Source organism: Vipera berus (genome assembly GCF_964194415.1).
Source record: "Vipera berus genome assembly, chromosome: Z".
NCBI lineage: Eukaryota > Metazoa > Chordata > Lepidosauria > Squamata > Viperidae > Vipera > Vipera berus.
Genome location: NC_138205.1, coordinates 127136615 through 127159758, shown reverse-complemented (window position 1 = coordinate 127159758; position 23144 = coordinate 127136615). Strand labels below are relative to the sequence as shown.

General features: G+C 44.8%; 2 protein-coding genes across 2 annotated transcripts in view; both read left to right on the top strand.

The window, feature by feature from the left end:
- The window catches only part of LOC308678436 (uncharacterized protein), a 558730-nt gene that overhangs the window by 248427 nt on the left and 287159 nt on the right, over nucleotides 1-23144 (top strand). The gene's annotated exons all lie outside the window — the stretch shown is intronic.
- LOC308677808 (solute carrier family 22 member 13-like) lies at nucleotides 4035-9944 on the top strand (the record flags this gene model as incomplete). Its single annotated transcript, XM_081344506.1, has 10 exons — nucleotides 4035-4406; nucleotides 4579-4682; nucleotides 5275-5429; nucleotides 5810-5978; nucleotides 6842-6962; nucleotides 7492-7586; nucleotides 7706-7920; nucleotides 8457-8565; nucleotides 8891-9106; nucleotides 9848-9944. 10 exons carry the CDS (start codon nucleotides 4035-4037, stop codon nucleotides 9942-9944), a joined length of 1653 nt encoding a protein of 550 aa, XP_081200632.1.

Below are 23144 nucleotides of genomic sequence, written 5' to 3'. Positions count from 1 at the left end.
TCAGTTGTCCCCATGTACATATTATTGTCACAGCTTTTGACTGTGACTGTGCATCTATCACGATGAGGCTTCCAAGAACCTGTCAACGAGCTACTGGATCAGGAGATGAATTAGATTCATTCTGAGATCAATATTTGGGCTGGGGTCCTTTTGAGTCATTGTCCATCCTTCCATAAATGGTAATGAATGTCCCACAATTACATTATGAACTGATCCCAACGAGGAGGACTGGTAGTATGATGAAAAGTGCTTTTAAATTGCATCCCAGCCTGTTTAGAAGAACATAAAAAGCTTTTGAGAACTTCAGCAGCATCATTCAAATCTAGTTTGGTTTAGTGGTTAAAGCTCCCAGCCAACTTTTATGCCTAAGGTGGAACTGAAATATCTCCTGGTTTTTAGGCCAGCACCTTAACCACTGCACCAAACTCCCTCTCATTTCATGCCAGATCATGTGCAGATCATGTGCAGATCATGCCAGATCATGTGCAGATCATGTGCAGATATAACAAGGTGAAGCCCTAAAGGTGAGGTCTTGTTGGGTTGCACAAATAGAAGAATATTCAGTGTATCTGGCAAGAAGGACTCCAAGTTACATCAGTTGGACTAAGAAATAGTTATAATATTCATGTTGGCATGTGATGTGATACAAGCAATTTCATCTACAAAATGTCTTGCATACTATCACAATAAATGATTTGAATGGTTTCTTATTTTTCTTCACATGGACCGTTGTGTGAAAAAGCTGAGCTAGATGTCTCTGTTGTTGCTTTGCTACCATCTGAAACATTGTTTTGGCATTCAATTGCCAAATAATTGCCCGGCTGATTATGGTGACCAGTTGACAAAGTGAGAGGGCTTTTAGTGACACTGCAGTCTTTTGGTTGTCTAACCTGGCCTAGGAAGCAGAAGAATGAAGTCCCAAGTCCTAAGATGCCTTCAAAATGGCTGTTTTTCTTAAATGCACGAGATATTTATTTTATTTTATTTTTATTTTTATTCCATTTATATCCCGCCCTTCTCCGAAGACTCAGGGCGGCTTTACAAACTTAGCAGTAGCCTTCATTCTATGTATATGCCTGCTTATTAGGGCTTTCACACACACCCCCAAGCGGCATTATTACAAAGTCAGCTTAATTGCCCCCAACAATCTGGGTCCTCATTTTACCTACCTTGGAAGGATGGAAGGCTGAGTCAACCTTGAGCCTGGTGGGACTCAAACCTGCACTAATTGCAGGCAGCTGGTGTTACTTAAGGAGGCATTAGCCCACTGCGCCACCAAGGCTCTATCTATCTATCTATCTATCTATCTATCTATCTATCTATCTATCTATCTATCTATCTATCAGTTGCAGATCTAAGATAGCTTCCATTAATGCCCCAGCTCCAGATATACAGGCTGTCCTCAACTTCATTTAGTGACTGTTCAAACTTACAATGGCACTGGAAAAAGTGACATGACCATTTTTCACACTTACAACCCTTTGCAGCATCCCTAAGGTCACGTGATCAAAATTCAGACGCTGGGCAAATGACTCACATTTATGACGGTTGCTCTGTCTTAGGGTCACGTGATCCCCTTTCGCGACCTTCTGACAAGCACAGTCAATGGGGGAAGCCAGATTCACTTAGCAACCGTGTTACTAAATAGCTGCAGTGATTCAGTTAACAACTGTGGCAAGGAAGGTCATAAATGGGGCAAAACTCACTTAACAAATGTCTCACTTAGCAGTGTGTATCTTGGGCTCAGTTGTGGTCATAAGTCAAGGACTACCTGTATTAGGCCATTTCTATATGAATTTCTTTTAGGACTGAGGAACAGAATGGAATCATGGTTTTGGAAAACATCTTCCTTCAGACGTTATGGGTTTCTCCAGTTGGTCTACACCAGGGGTGTCAAACTCAATTTCATTGAGGGCCGCATCAGCATTGCGGTTGCCCTCAGGGGGCTGGGTGGGTGTGGCCTGGGTGGGCGTGGCCTACTGGGTGGGCATGGCTAAAGTGCGTATGGCCTACTGGGTGGGCGTGGCCAGGTCTACATTGTTCGCATCAAGGTTGCCTATGGGGGCCTGAGCAGGAGTGGGACAGATCTGAGGGTCTCTGGGCCAGGGCCAAGGCAGTGGGGGCCGTTCCCTCACTGTTTCCAGGATGGCTTTGCGGGCCGCATGAAACCACTTCACGGGCCGGATCTGGCCCCCGGGCCTTGTGTTTGACATGTCTGGTCTATTGGGTTTGCCAGCAATACAAAGCCATCTCTATTTCTCTGAAGTAATTAGCACCAAAGCTTTTTACACAATACAACCAGTACATTGTTTTAATTAGCAGTGGAACATCTTAAATGGCTCAGACTTAATTCACGCTGTGTTGTCTTCTTACTCCATTTCTACTCGCCACTGTTTTGGCAAAGTTGCTAGCTTCTTCTCAGAAGTATTCTGTTCTATGCCTTTCCCCCCCCCCCATTGTTTTTATTACGGGATCAGAAGAGAATGAACTAACAGTGATAAGACATTACAGTGATAAAGGTTCATCTCTGTGCTAATGCAACATGTGTGTGTTGTGCAAAGAGGTGTGTGTCTGCGTACACAGGTGTTTGATATATCTGAAACAAAGGCAGCTAATTATTTCTTACAACCTATAAAAGTGCTGAGAGGGGCGTTTTTTCTCTTCACTTTTGGGCGCTTGGATGAATCTCTTCCAGCAGTGAGCAGGTACTAACTTTGCAATACTAGAAAACTTTTATAGCGTCTACTGCAACTTTCTTCCGGAGTAATGCCAGCCTCTTCATATTTCCTTGAGAAAATAATTTCAAGGTGACTTCATGAATTGACCTCCATGGGTTTTTTTTTGCCTTTATTTAGCAACTTTAGTTCTCATTTTTTTACAAACATCTCGTGTTTTCTTAGTTTCTCATTTCTGCAGATAGAGCAAAATTAGTTGTTTTTTTTTAAGAAAAAGCATATTTTAACAAACTGTTCATATTCCTCTCCATTTCTCCAAATAGGTTTTAAACTGCTGCCTGCCTTTGCAACAATTTTCTGTGATAAATTTTACATGTTACTTTAAAGGATATTTATTATTTTTGCACAGACTTTTTTTATATCTCTTTGTCAACCGAAATGCAAAATTTGGATTATTGCACATTCTGAGGAATGATTTTATTCACTCATTTGTTCTATAATACCAAATGAGATAGATTCCGGTACAAATATAACAGATTCGTTTCTACTATATAGCTGCTGGAGTCCGTTTGTTTTTCAGTAACTTTTTCTGGTAGTTTAAGGAAATATGGGGCTTTTTTAAATTATTTAAATTAAGTTAATTTTAATGTGCTACCCAGGTTAAACCCCTTTTGTGTAGGTATTTTATCAAACATGCAATTTACATGCCTAAAATGAAGCCCATTTGTTTTATAGCTTGCTCTTATGTTCACTGCTTTGATTTGAAGCTGTTTAAATTGCAAGCCGCATTTCTCAACCGTGGCAACTTTTAAGATGAATGGGCTTCAACTTTCCGTAGTTGCGTCTAATTTAAAGAGTTTATTCAAACAAGCTAAAGCGGCGCCTTTCAACTTCGGCGACTTTAAAATGAGCGGATTACCCCAGCGGAGGAATTTAAGCCCCTCTCATTTCAAAGCGGCCGAAAAAAGAAGCAAAACGCCGCTTTAGCTCTGCGCTAAGAGTTGCGCGCTTAATTTAAAGTTGCCTATTCAGACAACAAGCTAAAAGCAGCGTCTCTCGACCGCGGCAACTTTAAAATGAGTGGATTTCAGTGCCCACAATTCTACAGCCGTGGAATTGAAGTCCAGCCGCTTTAAAGTTGCCGAGGTTGAAAAACGCGTCTTTTGCGGCTATGCTAAAAACTGCCTGCGATTTAAAACGCTTATTCAGACAAGCTATGGAATTGAAGTCCACGCATTTTTCTGCCTTGCTTCCTTGCTCTCTTTTCTCTTACTTTATTATTATTATTGCTGATTTTGTTTATATTTTAATTTCAGACTCTCAATTTAACAACGGTTTTGTCCGGCATTGGAATTTACAATGTCAGGATTTGGAGAAGTCTTGAAGATGATTGGCGAATATGGGGCGTTTCAGAAATGTTTGGTGGTGCTGCTTTGCATCCCAAGTTTCTTAACCCCCTTTCACATGTTCGGCCAAATCTTCATTAGCATCGAAGTGCCTCACCACTGCAACACCAGCTGGATCCGAGCAATTAGCCCCAACCTAACCGTTCAACAGGAGTTGAACTTGACAATTCCCAAGAGAATGGATGATTCTCTGGATGAATGTTCTAGATTCACTCCAGTAGATTCGGACATTGAATCGATCATAAAATATGGACTCAACTCCACCCAGAATTGTGAACAAGGATGGGTGTACCCAACAATGAGCGTGCCAACTCTGGTTACCGAGGTATGTGTATCACTGCATTCCTTTCAAGTGCAAAGTGCTTCTCGTCTTGAGAATTGCATCATCTTTTTCAAATCAATTGATGGAATTGGGGCAGTTTTCCTGTTACCCTAGAATGCTGGCTGGAGAATTCAGGAAGTTAACTAAAATGGAATTTTATCTTTTTCTCCTTTAGTTTGATCTGGTCTGCGACCAAAGGGACCTAAGCGACATCTCCCAATCCATTTTCATGGGCGGACTTCTGGCTGGATCGCTGATCTTTGGCTCACTAAGTGACAGGTAAAGCGACACATTTCACACAGTGTGTGTGTGTGTGGGGGGGTTTAGCAGTCTGTGCAGGCAGGTTGTCAGAAAGAGGTTCACAGAGACTCCAACTCAAAAGTTAACTTCTGTGCCGGCAATCCATGCCCTGCCTTTTTTTACAGGTGTTTTACTTCTGGATTATCTGTTCCCCAACCTAATTCTTCAGATTTTTTCAAAAGCACACCCATTACTTCTTTAATGAGTCCATTCTGCTTTGTTTCTGGCTTTTTCCTTCAGTTTTTCCAGCATTATGGATGTCTCCAGAGACCTGGGTCTTCACGGAATGTGTCGCGAATCTGATTTTCGAGATGGTGGTGACCACATCCATGGGGTCAAAGCCCTATCTGTGTGCACGTTGAAGATAGTGCTCTGATCCCGTGGTTATGCTTGCCATTTTGACTTCATTTGGCCCTCTTCTTGAAGGCTCTCCAGCCCACCTTTGTTTGCTATACAAACCCAGCTTACTTTTCTCTGGGGGAAAACAGCCCGTGGATTTTTCTTTAAAAAGTGTTGTTGTTGTTTCCATTCTGAGCATTACAACTGAGACTTCTTCCATTGTTTTCTCCAGGATCGGCAGTCGGATGTCCATCCTAGTTACCCTGTTCATCATGGGATTCTTTGGGACTGCAGTAAGTTTGGCCCCACACTTCTACGTCTACATTGCCCTGAGATTCGTTGTTGGAGCAGCCTTGGCTGGGATCAGCATCAGCATTGCAACCCTGAGTAAGTCCTAGAAGCCCAAATGTCAACTTCTAAAAAGATCGCACCCTTTGCTTTTCAAACCAATGTACTGTAACTTGACTTTTGAGATTCCAGGAAGTTCTCTGTATATTTCTTATCTCAAGACTTGGAGAAATTGTACCACTGGCTTCCCTTGAGTGCATTTCAGGCTGGGGATCCCTGGGGTGCCACAAAGGGGTTCAGTGGGTCCAGAAGACACTGGGTCAAAATGTAGAGATGCTCAGTGGCAGATTTTGATTGCAGACTGTAAAGTGAGACCTTTATTCAATGTTCAGGGTTAGTAAAGGATATCTGAATGGAAAATGCAGTGGGTGGACAAATTTCTTTGTGAAGAGACTTTTAAGTTTTCCAATTCTCTTTAGGTTCTGAGTGGGTGGGCCCATCTTACCGTCCACAGGCGCTGATCATCATTCATTGTGCCAATGCGCTGGGTCAAATGGCTCTAGCTGGCGTGGCCTACTTTGTCCGCGACTGGCGACTGTTTCAAATAACGACCTCAGCCCCCGCATTTCTCATCTTTTTCTACGCTTGGTAAGTCTCTTGCATTTCTGCTAGAAGGCATTTGCATCTTCAGCTTTTTGTGGGCATCCAAAATCTGTTCCTGAGACTTGTTTGATTCAGGTCAGTTTGATTTTTTTGCTAATATACTTGATTGTTCTCAACTTTGGTGATTTAGAAGATCTGGACTTCAACTCCCAGAATTCCCAGCCAGCAAGTGGAGTTGAAGCCCGGGCTTCTTAAACTTACTGAGGTTAAGAAACACTGGCCTACAAGAAAGTGTACAGCTGTTGTTGCTATTGGAATTCTCAAAGAGAACCATTCCGTTACACACACACACACACACACACACACACACACACACACACTTCTGTTTCCACTTCTGATTTAATAATAAATAATAATAAGTTGGAAGGGACCTTGGAGGTCATCTAGTCCAACCCCCTGCTAAGGCAGGAAACCCTATACCAGGGGTGTCAAACTCAATTTCATTGAGGGCCGCATCAGCATTGCGGTTGCCCTCAGGGGGCCGGGTGGGTGTGGCCAGGGTGGGTGTGACCTACTGGGTGGGCGTGGCTAGAGTGTGTGTGGCCTACTGGGTGGGCGTGGCCAGCTCTACATCGTTGGCATCAAGGGGGCCTATGGGGGCCTGGTCAGGAGTGGGACAGATCTGAGGGTCTCTGGCAGAAGGAGGGTCTCTGGGCCAGGGCCAAGGCAGTGGGGGCCGTTCCCTCACTGTTTCCAGGATGGCTTCGCGGGCCGCATGGAACCACTTCGCGGGCCGGATCCGGCCCCCGGGCCTTGTGTTTGACATGTCTGCCCTATACCATTTCAGACAAATGGCTGTCCAGTCTCTTCTTAAAAGCTTCCAGTGTTTATGTTTTTATCTCTTGAAGGGTCCTTCCAAGCTCAGCTCGATGGCTGATCACCAAAAAGAAAATGGGAGAAGCCAAAGATGTTCTCCTAAGAGCTGCTGCCGTCAACCACAAAACCTTTTCTGTGGATATCCTGGATCAGGTACCAAATGCATAACTGAGGAACATTTTAGAAAAGAACATTCTAAAAAGGAGATGAAAATTGGCTTGATTACTCTTTTGTCCATAGGGTTGCGATGGGTCGGACAACGACTTCGCAGCGAACAATAACAACTCTTTTCCAATGCTATAACTTTTAGTGTTTGTTTGTTTTTCCTTCCTGTGGTTCTTAACTTTTTTTTCCTTGTTGAAGGGGTCTCTTGGACAAAATGTCTGCCTTCCCCCCCCCCCTCTCTGCTTCTTTTTAAAGTTATGGCTAAAACCTCTGTCCAGCTTTACAAAATAAGGTTCAAACGCTACTTTTTTTAATCCAAAAAGTACACAGTTATTCCTTGACACACTGCCATCCGTGCAGTGACTGTTCAAACTTACAACAGGACTGAAAAAAGTGACTTACTGCTTGCACTTAGGACTGTCACAGCATCCTAACCGAAAATTAGGAGCGTAGCAGGATAGTAACCATGAAATTTGACTACTGTAATGTTTTGTCTTCCATTTTGTGCTCATTCCAGTTGGCCCCAGAAGAGAAGGTGTCACATGGATACATCCTAGACCTTTTCAAGAAATCGTATCTGAGGAACATGACTTTGATCATGGCTTGGGTGTGGTAAGTCTTCTTTAAAAGGCATTTTTTTTAAAAAAAGCACCTAACAAAGCAGATGTATTTTCAATGTAATGTATGGGAAGCCGATGCAACTTCTCAGAAGCATCTCGTTCTACCCTCAGGTTTGTGGATAGTCTGGTGTATTACGAACTGAGTCTTCACGTTGGGGATTTTGGCTTGAACATCTACTTGACCCAACTCATTTTTGGAGCTGTGGAAATCCCATCTCGCGTCCTCTCCATTTTTCTGCTCGAATGGATCGGAAGGAAGAAATGCCAGTCCTCTTGGCTCATCCTGGGAGGAATCATGTGTGTGATCATCTGCGTGATCCCCAAAGGTATGTCAGATATTTGGGAACCAAAATAGCAAGGTGATCTCGGCAGCTCAAAAGGTTGCAGTGACTTGATTTTAGCAGGGTTGATTGCTTATGTGCCATAAAAGTTGTTTTTAATCCTTGGCAATCACACATTTAAGATTTTTCTCCACGAAGATCTGTCTCCAACCTGGTCCTTCAGGTCTTGCAAAGATGCCCCATTTACCACTGTAACTTTTTCTCTTTCCTTCCATCTTTTTTCAGCATTAGAGCCTTTTTTTTCAGGGAAAAAAGAGAAGTGCAGGCATTGACCCAAACTCTTAATTTGTGTTTTCCAATTTTGTATTTTCTCCTTGGTGGCATCTCATTAGTGACTGAGCCTTCCTGATTAAGGCAGGAATTCAATAAGTGACTAAAACCTTTTTCCTGAAACCAACCTAACCCCACTCATGGATTTGTGTGAAGCTAGACCCCAGTTTTAAAGATTTCAAATGTTCTGTAACACCTCAAGTTAGATCTTTTGTGTTCTTTCTCACCTCGCTGTGTTTTTTTCTCTCCAGAATTCCCTATGATTGTGACTGTTCTAGCCGTGATTGGAAAGTCTGCGATGGCTGCTTCCTTTTCAACCACTTATTTGTTTTCCGCTGAGATATTTCCCACAGTTGTGAGGTAAAAGATATTATCTCTGTGTTTATATTGTTTATTTACTTACTGACTTGATTTATAAAAACACCTTAATCAAGCATTGTGACTGGACAGCGCAAACAACAAAATAAGAAGTCTACCCTACCCTTTATTGAAATAAATGCAATATATAATTTCTTAGCAGTGTTTTTCAAACCTGGCAACTTTAAGATGTGTAGACTTCAGCTCCCAGGATTCCCAGAAGAGAAGGCGTTCACATTATTTGCTTCTCATTTCTTTTAGTCTGAAGACTTTTTTTTACCGGTAAGGTTGAGTGACTCAATTTGTTTTATTCTATTTCTTCCACCAGACAATTCGCCCTTGGCTTGTGCTCCATGTCTGCTCGTGTCGCAGGCATCCTTGCGCCATTAGTGGGCATGCTGTCCAGATACCACCTTGCTATTCCTATGTTCATCTGTGGAAGTTCAACACTGGTTGCAGGAATCCTTTGCTGTTTCCTTCCTGAGACACGCAACAAAGATCTTCAGGATATTGCACCTGAGCCCGAAGCTGCGCCAGGCCAGAAGTGAGTTTATTAAATTTATTTGTTTCTTGAGTTTATATGACTGTCAAACTCACAAATCTCTGGGTGTCTTACCACATTAGTTAGTGTGGGTAGCAAAGACCCTTGGAGAACAGAAGGGACACAGAGAGAAAGATGATTCTGGAGATTCTCAATCTTCCATGGCATGTTTGTTCATGTTTGATGCTTTTTCAAAAGGCAATTGGACTTCCTCTGTTTTTCTTTGAAAATGTTTTGCTTCTCATCCAAGAAGCTCCTCCTCCTCTCCTCTTCCTCCTCCTCCTCCTCCTCCTCCTCCTCCTCCTCCTCCTCCTCCTCCTCCTCCTCCTCCTCCTCCTCCTCCTCTTCTTCTTCTTCTTCTTCTTCTTCTTCTTCTTCTTCTTCTTCTTCTTCTTCTTCTTCTTCTTCTTCTTCTTCTTCTTCTTCTTCTTCTTCTTCTTCTTCTACTTCTTCTTCTTCTCCTCTTCCCCTTCCCCTTCTCCTCCTCCTCCTCCTCCTCTGTTATTCTGTGAAGCTTGTGGGATAAGAAGTGAAATATTTTCAGAGCAAAAGAAAGCCCAGTTGCCTTTTGAAAAAGCATCTTTGGGGCAGAGAGAAAGAGAGAGAAGCAACCAGGAGAAGAGTCCACCTTTCCTGAAGACGATTATTGTTCCAGGTCTTTCTATTGCTGTGTTTCTCAGCCTTAGCTCCTTGAAGACGGGTGGACTTCAACTCCCTGTTTCAATGTATTTATTTTCCTTTGAGGTTCCAGGAGATTCACCTCCACATTGGCTGTGAACTGGAAACCATAACTGAAGAAGAAATTACGGAGGAAGGACCGGTCAAGAAAACCTATGTGTAGAACCAAGACGTTTATTGAGTTCTGTACTTGACAAGCCATAATTTGGTTTGCTGATCATCAGTGTAAGCAATTATCCAGAACGATTGCTGAGTATTCTAACCACAGTGTAACATTGACAAGTCTTCACATTGCGGTATTGTTTTATATTTGGGGTGCACATTTCCTTGGACTGATGGGCAACGATTGCCCTCCAAGGTACAGCACGATTAAATGCTGACTTTGATTTCTTCGAATCTGCATATCAGTAAAACTGCATGACAAAAATAGCTGTTGCCTAATATTTTTCTTTTAAATTTTCTCTTCTATTTACTGAAACATTGCCTTCACTCCCTGGTGGTTTCTTGGGCTTGGGAACTCACTGGGTCAGAATAATTTTATATTTGGTTTCAGGAAACCTTGAAACAACCAGGAGACATCCCGGAACGTGACTTGGCTGACAGGTTTATACTGACACGGCCATATCTTTGTGTGAATGTGGTTCAGGGGCATACATGGACATAGAGATGGCCCTCAATTTAGGACATTCTGTTAGTGATTGTTCAAAGACACAATGGTGCTGGAAAAAGTGACTTACTGGCACTTAGGATGTCTATGGAAATTCTAAATCTTCCAGGTCATAGAATATAGAATAAAAGAGTTGGGACGGGACCTCAGAGGTCTTCTAGTCCAACCCTATGCTCGAACACAAGAGCCTGTACCATTTCAGACACACAGTTGTCCAATCTCTTTTTAAAAGACTCCTGTGATGGAGCGTGTTGTGTTGTAGGTTCTGAAGAGCAGGGAAGATGCCAGGCAGATGAGTACAGAAGAAACATAGCTTTATTGTAACTAAGACTGAACTGTACTGGGGCTTTTGGGTAACATTGCACAATATATATGTAGTGTATGCAGGTTTTGCATACACGTGTGGGTCAGTGAATTAAAGAGGTGTGGAGCTGGAGAGCTCCGCGCAGGAACAGCAAGCAGGAACAGCGTTCGGCGGGAAGCCAGAACAAAGAGACAGCATTCAGCGGGAGAGCCGGATTTAAAGGGATTGGCTGACCAGCCAGCAGGACACTTGGATTTTAACCCATTGGCCAGGCAGTTACCTGGCCAGGTATAAATGAGAGCTGAAATCCTTTGTTCTCCAGTTCGGCCATGTTCCTCAATAAAGCAACTTAGCTCCTGAACCTGTGTCATCTCTGATTCCGGAACCCCAACATAATAACTGGCGACGAGGATGGGATCGTGTTCTGAAGGGTGGTAGGAATCCCAACTGACTGGAAAATCACCACCTGCATCGGATCAGAATGGAAGGAACGCTCGAGATGTCCCAGGACGGTCAGGCTCAAATGGCTCAGGCGGGTCCAGCTCCCATGGTCCAGGTCAGTCAAGCCCCCACGGCGCTGGTCAGTGTAGCCCCCACTTTTAATAGCGCTCGTCCCGAAGAGTGGGAGGCATTTGTGGGGCAGCTAGAATTTTACTTCATCGCCAATAATATTACTGAGGACAGGATCAAGGTGGCCACCCTGCTCAGCACATGTGGGAAGGACATTTATCAATTAGCCGTGGGCCTGTGCGCACCCACAGCCATCAGGGCGGTGAAGTATGATGACCTTATGGACAAATTAAATCAGCATTTTAACCCGCACATGTCGGAAGTGGCATGGACGTTCGAATTCGAAAAAAGGAACCAGCGGCCGGGGGAGTCAGGATCTGCATTCATGGCTGCAGGCAGGCAGGCGGCTCGCCTTTGCAACTTCAACGACTTAGAGAGGAGATTGCGGGACCGAATCGTTTGCGGGCTCAGAGACTGAAAATTGAGACAAAAGCTGCTGGCCAGACCGGGTCTAACTCTCAAGACGGTACAAGAAGAGGTATTGGCCTGGGAGCTAGCTGAGAAGCCAGAGACGTCCGACGCCAGCCGCAGCAGCCAGGGAAACACCATCCATCAGACGCACGGGGCAGAAGGAACCAGCGAGGATGAACTAGTGGCCGAAGTAGACGCGGTTCATCTATGACCCTCCCATCCGTCCGGACGGCGCGGAAGCACAAAAGGACAACGACCAGCATCAACAACACCAGCCGCCAACAGGCAGAACAAGAGATGCTCTCGGTGCAAAGGCTGCATGTCCTGACAGAAATGTGCCGGTTGCGGGGGGAACCATCACCGTTCTACCTGCAAATTCCGGGGAGCCAAATGCCAAGCGTGCGGCAAGACGGGACACATCGCGTCCATCTGCCGGAGCTGGAGCAGAGATGCGCTACACAAGGTGGACACTGAAACTCAACTGCCGGCAGGTACTAGGGGTCCGAAGCGCAGAGTGCCTATCAGCTATACCAAGAGCAGATGAGCAGTTTGTAACACGGGGGGTTCTCAATCCCTCACCCCCAAAATTAAGCTAGAGGTGCACCTCCAAGAGGTTCCATGTAAAATGGAGCTGGACTCAGGCTCCGCAGTCTCAGTCATTTCACATGAGACTGATAAGCTCATTTGCAGTCGGAGCGGCCAACGGGTTCCCTTGAGGCCATCTAGCATTACCCTTACTGATTTCCAGAATACCCCAATACAAGTCCGGGGGGAGGCCACTTTCACTGTGAGGTACAGGGGGTTCCAGGGGCCCTTGGATGTCCTAGTGGTCAAGGGTCAGAGAACCAGCTTGTTAGGGTTAAGCTGGTTCAAAGCACTGGGAATCCGCATCGTTGGAATTCACCAGACACAGACTCAGACGCCCAGCATCGAATCCATGTGCAAGGCATTTGCAGATGTATTCGATGGAACACTAGGAAAATACACGGGCCCACCGATTGCATTCAAATTGAACCCCAATGTTCAACCAATCAGAATTAAGCCCAGGAGAGTACCGTTCACCCTTAAACATAAAACTGAGCGGGAACTCGACAAGCTAGTTGCGCAGGGGGTTCTGCACCCGGTAGAGGGGGCAGAGTGGGAGACCCCAATTGTCACCCCGCTCAAGGCAAACGGTGACGTCAGGATCTGCGCTGATTATAAATGCACAATCAATAAATCATTAAACCCCCACACATACCCAGTACCCACAGTTAGCAGCATCCTAGCATCACTCCAGGGAGGGGCCATTTTCGCCAAGCTGGATCTCGCTTAGGCTTATTTACAGCTCCCGGTCATATTACTCCAGGACCTTGTCAGCAGCCGAGCAGAACTATGCACAGAGACAAGGAAGCCCTGGCAATAGTTGCTGGAGTAAAAAAATTCCATGATTATTTGTATGGGAGGAATTTCACCATTTTTACAGACCATAAACCTTTGCTAGGTCTGTTTACCACAGATAAGCAAACCCCACAGATCTTGTCACCCAGAATGCTCCGTTGGTCCATCTTCCTTTCGGCTTACTCTTGTAAACTAGTACACAAGCCGGGCAAGGAAATGGGCCATGCAGACGGGTTAAGCAGACTCCCTCTTAACAACACGGAACCAGATCCAGCACCAGCAGCCCAAATATTAGCTATTCAAGATCTGCCAGAATGTCCTCTCAATGCCCGAGACATTGCAGCAGAAACAACAAGGGATAGGATTTTGAGTAGGGTACAGACGTGGGTTAACACAGAGTGGCAAGACAAATCACCAGGGCCCGAATTCAGGGCATTTTTCACAAGAAGACATGAGTTATCCTCACACAAGTGTTGCCTATTGTGGGGATGCAGGGTCATCATACCACAAACATTGAGAGACAGAGTCATCCACTCACTACACGAGGGGCATCCAGGGGTCGTACGGATGAAGGCATTGGCAAGGAGCTATCTGTGGTGGCCAGGCCTTGACAAGGATATTGAAGAACAAGTAGCTGGCTGTTACACGTGCCAAAAATCTCAGCCACCACAGCCACATGCCCCTGTCCACAAGTGGGAGGAGACACACACACCTTGGTCCCGGATACACATTGACTACGCAGGCCCCCTGCACAACCAATCATTCTTGATAGTAGTAGACAGCCACTCCAAATGGTTGGAGGTGGTGCCAGTCAGTATCTTGACCACACCAGGGACTGTCCAGGCGCTCATGGGACTCTTTGCCACTCACGGCCTTCCTGATGTATTGGTCTCTGATAACGGTCCACAATTTACCTCCTCGGAATTTCAGGCGTTTTTGAAGACCAATGGGATTAGACACGTCACCTCGGCTCCCTTCCACCCCTCCAGTAATGGCTTGGCTGAACGGGCAGTGCACACCACAAAGGACGCATTGAAACGCATCATCCATGGAAATTGGAAACAATGTTTGGCTAAATTCCTGTTGCACCAACACACCACTCCCTGCACCACAACCGGGAAGAGCCCAGCTGAACTTCATTGGGGAAGGCGTCTCATAACCACTCTTGACGGATTACACCCAGACAGAGTGGCAGCAGATGTGGAACACCCAAAGGTTCCCAGAGAATTTACAACGGGGGACCTCATCTGGGCTAGGAACTATAGCTCTGGGAATACATGGGTGCAAGGGGAAGTAGTAGAGCAGATGGGACCAGTATCTTACATTGTTAGGGTGGAGGGAGGTTTACAGTGGAGGAGACATGTTGACCAACTCAGGCGGCGAGCACCTGAGAGGGGCCCAGCCAATAATGGGCAAGAGGCCTCACTCCAACCTGAAGTGACTCTGAGTGACCAAAGAGACACAGTAAACAGGGAAATAGTTCCCAACTCAGAGGGGGTGGAACTGCTCCGACCTCATCAACAGCTGGATCAGAGTGAGGGAAGGACAACACCTGGGGCCAGTCAAAGGAGGCCACATAACCCTGTTTTATAAAACTTGGTCTTCCACCTGGGTGATTTGTTGCAGGATACGTTTCCCTGGGAAAGCTTTAAAAATTTGTAAGTTTAAAAGTGAAGGAGGGGAAAGGAAATGACAGACTCACAGTGTCCCACTGGTTTGGGTAGAGTCAACAGAAGATGAGGGGTGCAACTTCTCTGCAATTCTCCTCAAATTAATCTCACAAGGGAGGATGTGGCCTGATTAAGGGATAATATCTCTTCCTCACCTTTACTGGCTCAAAAACAGCGACTGTGAGAGGGACCTTGGAGTCCTAGTGCAGGGCTTTTCAACCTGTGGTACGGGTACCACCTGTGGTACATTGGCACCTGGCAGGTGGTACGCGACCATCCTAGAAAAGTGGTAGCGGAGGAGGGGAATGAGCTGGACCGGTGGCAGCACTGCACAAGCCTGAGCGAGAGATGGCTGGAGCTGCAGGGCTGTCAGAGCTCAGCGAAAGCACCAGGATCAGTGCCAGGATCCAGCTGGAGCTCAGCACTAATTCTGGCGCTTCTGCTGAGCCCAGAAGAAGCGCCGATCAGCTGGAATGTTGCAGCATCTCCAGGGTCTTGTGATTTACATTCAGATGCTTGGCAACTGATTCATATTTATGATGGTCACAGTGTTTCAGGGTCATGTGAAGTGACCAAAACCTGCTGCAACCACCCAGCAGATGGGGGGAGGGAATAAAAACCAAACACCCCCCCACATCACCCCCACTGCCAATCCTCAACAGAAATGCTCACAACAATGAAAACCTCGGACAGGAGGAAGAGCACCGCTGGGCGGGCAGGCAGGGGGTCTTGCTCGGCTGTGGCTTGGGGGGCACTTTTTTCAGTGCCATTGTAACTTCGAACAGTCACTAAGCGAACTGTTGTAAGTCGAGGACTACCTGTACATCACTTTTTTCCTTTTTGGGGGGGGTCATCAAGTTTTTGACACTTTGCTAGGTGACTGGTAGTACTCGGATATTGCCATATCCTGAAAGTGGTACAATGGGTGAAAAGGTTGAAAAGCCCTGTCCTAGTGGACAATCACTTGACCATGAGTAAGCCGTGTGCAGCCGCCACCAAGAAAGCTAATACAATCCTGGATTGTATAAACAGAGGCATAGAATCAAGATCATGCAAAGTATTAGTACCACTTTATAAAACCCTAGTAAGACCATATCTGGAATACTGCAGTCAATTTTGGTCACCATATGACAAAAAAGATGTTGAGAGTTTGACAAAAATTCAAAGAAGGGCAAAGACCTGGAGACTAAAAAGAAGAACGGCTGCAGGACTTGGGCTTGGCTAGTCTAAAGAAAAGAAGAAACAGGGGAGACAAGATAGCAGCATTCCAGTATTTGAGGGGCTGCCACAAAGAAGAGGGGGGGGGTGTCACATTATTCTCCAAAGCATAAGAGGGCAGGACAAGAAATAATGGCTGGAATCTGATCAAAGAGAGAAGCAACCTGGAATTAAGGAGAAACTTCCTGACAGTGAGGACAATCAACCAGTGCCTCCAGAAATCGTGGGTGCTCCGTCACTGGAGGTTTTTAAGAAGAGGCTGGACAGCCACTTGTCTGAAATGGTATAGGTTCTCCTGCTTGAGTGTGTGTGTGTGGGGAGGCTGGACTAGAAGATCTCCAAGGTCCCTTCCAGCTCTATTCTATTCTAATTTAAAGCTTTTCCCTTGTGCACCAAAATCAGGCCGAGAGTCCCACAGAGGCCTTGAACATTGCTGCCAAATTAAAACAGCAGCTTTCCAGCTGCAAAATCATCATCATCATCATCATCATCATCATCCTGCAAAAGGGAGGAAGCTTTTGGGAATGAAAGAGGAGAAGGAGGAGCTGGTTGGGCATCTGTGAAGTTGATTTTGTGTAGTGTAGATGGCAACACAATATGTGTGAATATGTGCAGGATTTGCAGCAAACTGGCTGGTGCAAAAGGCTGCAATGTGGGGAAATTCAGCCAGAGATCAAACTTGATAATTTGAGGAGGAGGCTGAATAACAGAATATAGGTGGTCCTCGAATTATGACCATAATGAAGCCCAACATGAAGCATTTGTTAAGTGGGTTTTGCTCCACTTTACAACCTTCCTCGCCACAGTTGTTAACTGAATCCATGCAGTTGTTAAATCAGTAACATGGCTGCTAAGTGAATCTCGCTTCCCCTTTGATTCTGTTTGTCAAAAGGTTGGAAAAGGGGAATCACGTGACCCTGGGATGCGGCAACCGTCATAAATACGAGTCAGTTGCCAAGCAACTGAGTTTTGATCATGTGACCATGGGGATGCTGCATTGGTTGTGTGAAAAATGGTCATAAGTCACTTTTTTTAGTTCCGTTGTAACTTCATATGGTCATTAAATGAACTGTTGTAAGTCGAGAACTACGTGTAACAGAATAATGCTGGAATTCCCAAAGGAATTATTTTCTCTCTTTCCAGTCTTCTTTCTAAGGCTAGGATATGGGGTTTTGTGGGGATAAGGTCAGAAATGTCAAGATGGCAGCCACAACTATGATTAAGGCAGCTTTTGAATTCATGCTTGTGGCTGCCATCTTGACTTTTTTGACTCTATCCCTGCAGACACCCCTACTAGGATCAAGAGAAGACATGGGAATAAGCTACGGATGAAGCAAAGGGAGGGAATGAATAATATAAGAGACCCCGAATCTCCTTTAAAATCAGTTTTTTTAAAAAATAATTCATTTATTAAGGCATTGAAAGCAAGAGATACTTATACAAAAGAAGAAGATGAACACAGTGGATAAAAGATTAAACATAGCTAAATGTCCAAAGCATTTGCAAGTATGACATCTGAAGTTTACCTTTTCTTCATTTATCTGTTCAATTTACAAAACTTGGTTCATCCATTCGTCTTAAGATATCACCAGCAATCTCTATAAAACACTAAGCATAATGTTTTGATATGTGGTTATTTGTAATTAAAAGGGACCCGGTGGCTCAGTGGGTTAGGACGCTGAACTTGTCGATCGGAAGGTCGGCAGTTTGGCGGGTCGAATCCCGAGTGCCGTGTAGCAGAGTGAGCACCTGTTACGCGTCCCAGCTTCTGCCAACCTAGCAGTTCGAAAGCACGCAAAAATGCAAGTAGAAAAACAGGGACCACTCCGGTGGGAAGGTAACAGCGTTCCGTGCGCCTTTGGCGTCTAGTCATGCCGGCCACATGACCATGGAGACGTCCTCGGACAAGCGCTGGCTCTTCGGCTTTGAAACGGAGATGAGCACCGCCCCCCCAGAGTTGGAAACGACTAGCACGCATGTGCGGGGGAACCTTTACCTTACTTTTTATTTGTAATTGCTAAAAAGCCAAAGCGGTGGAAAGGAAGAAGAAGGGAGGAAGGGAAAAAATTCAGAGAAAGGGGAAAAAGGAAAAAAATCAATTAAAAAAAAGAAAAAGAAAAAGCAATAAAATCAATATTAAAATCTTATTCCATCTAGCCATGCACTGTTTCCTGGAGAGAAAGAGAGAGCATAGGTGTGACTTAACTTTCGGCTGCCACTTTTTAACTGATCAGCTCATGAACAACCTTGACTGTCTTCCAGAATTCGAATTTGACTTACAACCACAACTGATCCCAAAATTTCTGTTGCTAAGTGAGACAGCCGTTAAGTGAATTCTGCCCCATTTTGCGGCTTTTCTTGCCACAGTTAAGTGAATCCCTGCGGCTGTTAAGTTAGTGACACGACTGTTAAGTGAATCTGGCTTCCCCATTAACTTTGCTTGTCGGGAGCTCGCAAAAGGGGATCATGTGACCCCGGGATACTGCAATCGTCATAAATATGAGTCAGTTGCCAAATGTCTGAATTTTGATCACATGGCCACGGGGACACTGCAACGGTTGTGAGATTCAAGGTGCTGGTAATGACCTATAAAGCTCTAAATGGCTTGGGTCTGGATTATCTAAGGCAGACATGTCAAACACAAGGCCCGGGGGCCAGATCCGGCCCGCAAAGTGGTTTCATGCGGCCTGCGAAGCCATCCTGGAAACAGTGAGGGAATGGCCCCCACTGCCTTGGCCCCGGCCCAGAGACCCTCCTCCTGCCAGAGACCCTCAGATCTGTCCCACTCCTGCCCAGGCCCCCATAGGCACCCTTGATGCGAACGATGTAGAGCTGGCCACGCCCACCCAGTAGGCCATACGCACTCTAGCCACGCCCACCCAGTAGGCCACGCCCACCCTGGCCATACCCACCCGGCCCCCTGAGGGCAACCGCAATGCTGATGCGGCCCTCAATGAAATTGAGTTTGACACCCCTGATCTAAGGGAACACCTGCTGCCGGCATCAACTTCCCATCGTCCTGTGTGCTCCCACAGGGAGGGCCTTCTTAGGGTACCGCCGGTTAATGAATGCCGGCGGGTTATTCCCAGGGGGAGGGCGTTCTCTGTGGGTGCGCCTGCCCTATGGAACCAACTACCCACGGAACTTAGGACTGCCCCCGACCTTCGCTCATTTCGCCGGGATCTGAAAACCTGGTTTTTTGAGCTGTCTGGCCCAGACTGAGGGGTTTTAATTTTTTATTAATGGGGTTTTAGTTTAAATTCAGGGACTTAATTTAATCTTAGTTTTAATCGATTTTAACTTTGTATGTTATGTATTTTTAATTTTTCCCTGTAAACCGCCCTGAGTCCTACGGGAATAGGGCGGTATACAAGTTTAAATAATAAATAATAAATAAATAAATAATAAGCGTAGAAAATGGTCAGGTCACTTTTTTTCAGTGCCATTGTAACTTTGAATGGTCACTAAACGAACTGTTGTAAGTTGAGGACTAGCTGTAAAGGGGAAAATACTGCATATACTTCCAAAGGACACAGGAGACAGGAGAGGTCATCTCTACATCCTCCATGTATAGAATTATGAACCACTGATTCGCTTTTTGCCCTGGCCTATTAAGGCAGGATAAGGAGACATATTGTTCCTAATTTCTCATCATACAACCACGTCTTGATTTTAACTGACCCCACTTTTTCATCTTTATTTTATATTCAGCAGGGAAAAAGGAGGAAATTGAAAAGGTGGAGTGATTCCCTGGGGTTAGTAAAAAGCAAGTTCCTTTCTGCAGAATCATGACAGCTCAGGGATTTTCCCCCCCTACCCTAAATAGATGGCCTGCCGTTGGACAGAAGTCTAAATAAAAGCGGATGCTATATTCCTTCAATCTTTTTCAGGTTTTCACGGTCTAAGAAGGAATGAGGGTAATACAAGTGAGGTTTAAAGAGACAGATTCGTTAGGTTCTTGTTTAATGTAGCCATCTATCACAGGGGTCTTCAAACTTGGCCCTTTTATGACTTGTGGACCTCAACTCCCAGAATTCCTCAGCCAGGCATGTTGGCTGAGGAATTCTGGGAGTTGAAGTCCACAAGTCAAGGGGTCTTCAAACTTGGCCCTTTTATGAATTGTGGACCTCAACTCCCAGAATTCCTCAGCCAGGCATGTTGGCTGAGGGATTCTGGGAGTTGAAGTCCACAAGTCAAGGGGTCTTCAAACTTGGCCCTTTTATGAATTGTGGACCTCAACTCCCAGAATTCCTCAGCCAGGCATGTTGGCTGAGGGATTCTGGGAGTTGAAGTCCACAAGTCAAGGGGTCTTCAAACTTGGCCCTTTTATGAATTGTGGACCTCAACTCCCAGAATTCCTCAGCCAGGCATGTTGGCTGAGGAATTCTGGGAGTTGAAGTCCACAAGTCAAGGGGTCTTCAAACGGGGCCCTTTTATGACTTGTGGAGCTCAACTCCCAGAATTCCTCAGCCAGCTGGTAGTCCTGGATTTATGACCACTCATTTAAGGACACTTCAAAGTTACTTCAGTACAGGTAGTCCTTGACTTACAACAATTTGGGACTAGCCACTTAGCTGTTAAGCAAAGCAAAGTTAATTAAACCCAGTAAACTATGTTTACTGATCTTACTTCAGCTTTCCTTTGATTTACAGGCCTGCAAAGGCTGCAAACACAAGGACTGGTAGCAAAGGTACTGGTCACTAAATGAGGCAGTCAGTAAATGAGGACTGCCTCTAAGACTGTTTCATGGAATTTAAGGATGTTCTATGCTCAGAACAAAAGGGCATTTAACCTAATGGTCAATTTCCTTCAACACAATTACTCCAATATACATTATTTTTCCAATATACACAATTCCATTGCGCACACAGACTTTTCCATTTAGCTATTTTTTTTATTTTTATTTTAATTCCATTTATATCCCGCCCTTCTCCGAAGACTCAGGGCGGCTTACAAGCTTAGCAGTAGCCTTCATTCTATGTATATGCCTGCTTATTAGGGCTTTCACACACACCCCATCGGCATTATTACAAAGTCAGCTTATTGCCCCCAACAATCTGGGTCCTCATTTTACCTACCTCGGAAGGATGGAAGGCTGAGTCAACCTTGAGCCTGGTGGGATGCGAACCTGCAATAATTTGCATAACTACCGTTATGGGATTTTATATGGTGGTATTATGAAATACCAGACGGGGAGTGTGCTGCCACCACGTGGCTGGGTGGAGAAATCACAATGTGGGCAGTCAGACCCTCCTACTATATGATGTATTTCCTTTCCCCTCCCCTTTCTGGGATGGACTTCCTCCTCCCTCTTCCCTAGTGAGCCATGCTTCATTAGCAGAAAACATGGGGTCCCAATATGCAGACCCTGGGACCATTATCATCTTCTAACCTTGGAGACACCTCGGGAATATCTTGGAAATGCTGTACAACGTCCTCTGAATTGCAATAAAGGTATTTCTATATAAAAGGTGTTTCTACGAGTTTAAACTATCTGGAGGGACCTGTTAAAGTTAATTATATCTGCTTACACAGACCATAGAAGTCTTACAAGAGATAATTAAAGCACAACACCGTCGCACCATGGTGTTTTCTAATCATAGTTTTCATATATTTTCAGTATGATTCAACCTTTAAGTGACCTGAAGTGACCTTTGCAGAAAGATGTCACTCTTTAGCACAGACCCTAATATCCTTGGGCTGAGAAATATTCTGCTTTTTATTGAAGTAATGTGAAGTCATTTACAGAGCAGACCTAATCATTAACATTCCTAAAGAACAGGGTCATTTAATATGTCATTAAATATTTTGTCATTTTGGAAAACTCCTCTCATTTTTTTTTAATGAAATGTTAACAGCAACCAAAAAATAGCGACATATTGGGTCTATCCAGGATTGCTGGTTAATATGGATGAAAAAAATGCATAGTAAGAAATGATCATCCATCCATTCAATATGTCTTCCCACTGCTTGGTTTGACTTCTGTTGGTTTCAGCCGTAAGCCACCAATTGCAACAGAAATAAATGTACCAAATTTAAGCTCTCCTACTTTTGCAGGAAGTAAAAATAGGCCACAGTTGTACAAAACGTTCTTAAGTTATGACCACAACTGGGATCAATATTTTTGTTGCTAAGCAAGGTGGTTATTAAATAAGTAGTTCAATTTTTCAAACTTTTTTTGGGCCACAGTTGTTAAGCAAAACACTGCAGTTGTTAAGTGAATTGTGTAATTATTAAGTAAACCCATGCTTCCCCCTTGACTTTGCTTGTTGGAAGCTGGATGGGAAAGTCACAAATGGTGACCATGTGACTCTGGGACTCTGCAATCATCGTAAACACAAGCCAGTTGTCAAGTGCCCAAATTTTGATCATGAGACCATGGTGGTGGTCATACGTATGAAGACCAGTTGTAAGTCACTTTTTTAGTGCTCACTAAATGAATGGTTGTAAGTTGAGGATTCCCTATATTTGGGTGTCTACAGGAGCATTAACAAGAGTGGAATGGCATGGCATGGCATGGCATGGCATGGCATGGCATGGCATGACACGGCATGGCATAGAATAGAATGGAATGGAACGGAACAGAACAGAACAGAACAGAACAGAACAGAATAGAATAGAATAACAGAGCTAGAAGGGACCTTGGAGGTCATCTAGTCCAACTCCCTGCTCAGGCAGGAAACCCAGTACCATTTCAGACAAATGGTTGTCCAATTTCATCTTAAAAACTTGCAGTGTTGGAGCATTCACAGCTTCTGGAGGCAGGTTGTTCTATTGATTAATTGTTCTAACCATCAGGAAATTTCTCCTTAATTCTAGGTTGCTTCTCTCTTTGGTTAGTTTCCATCCCTTGCTTCTTGTCCTGCCTTCAGGTGCTTTGGAGAATAGCTTGACTGCCTATAGCAATTGTTCTTGTGGATGTCTATTCTTTGACTCTTGGTCCTCTGGCGGACTTTTATCTTTAGCTGACCTTTCTGTAGCCTTGCTCTGAAGGGTGTCTCGAAGGAGCTCAGGCATGGATTGAGATGGAATAAACACTGGGTGGAAGTTGTTCTCTTCAGTGGAGTAATTCTCATTAGTGGTTTGTTCAACATGCAGAGTTTGTTCAAAAGGATGGTCTGAATTATACTCCAGTGTCTGGAA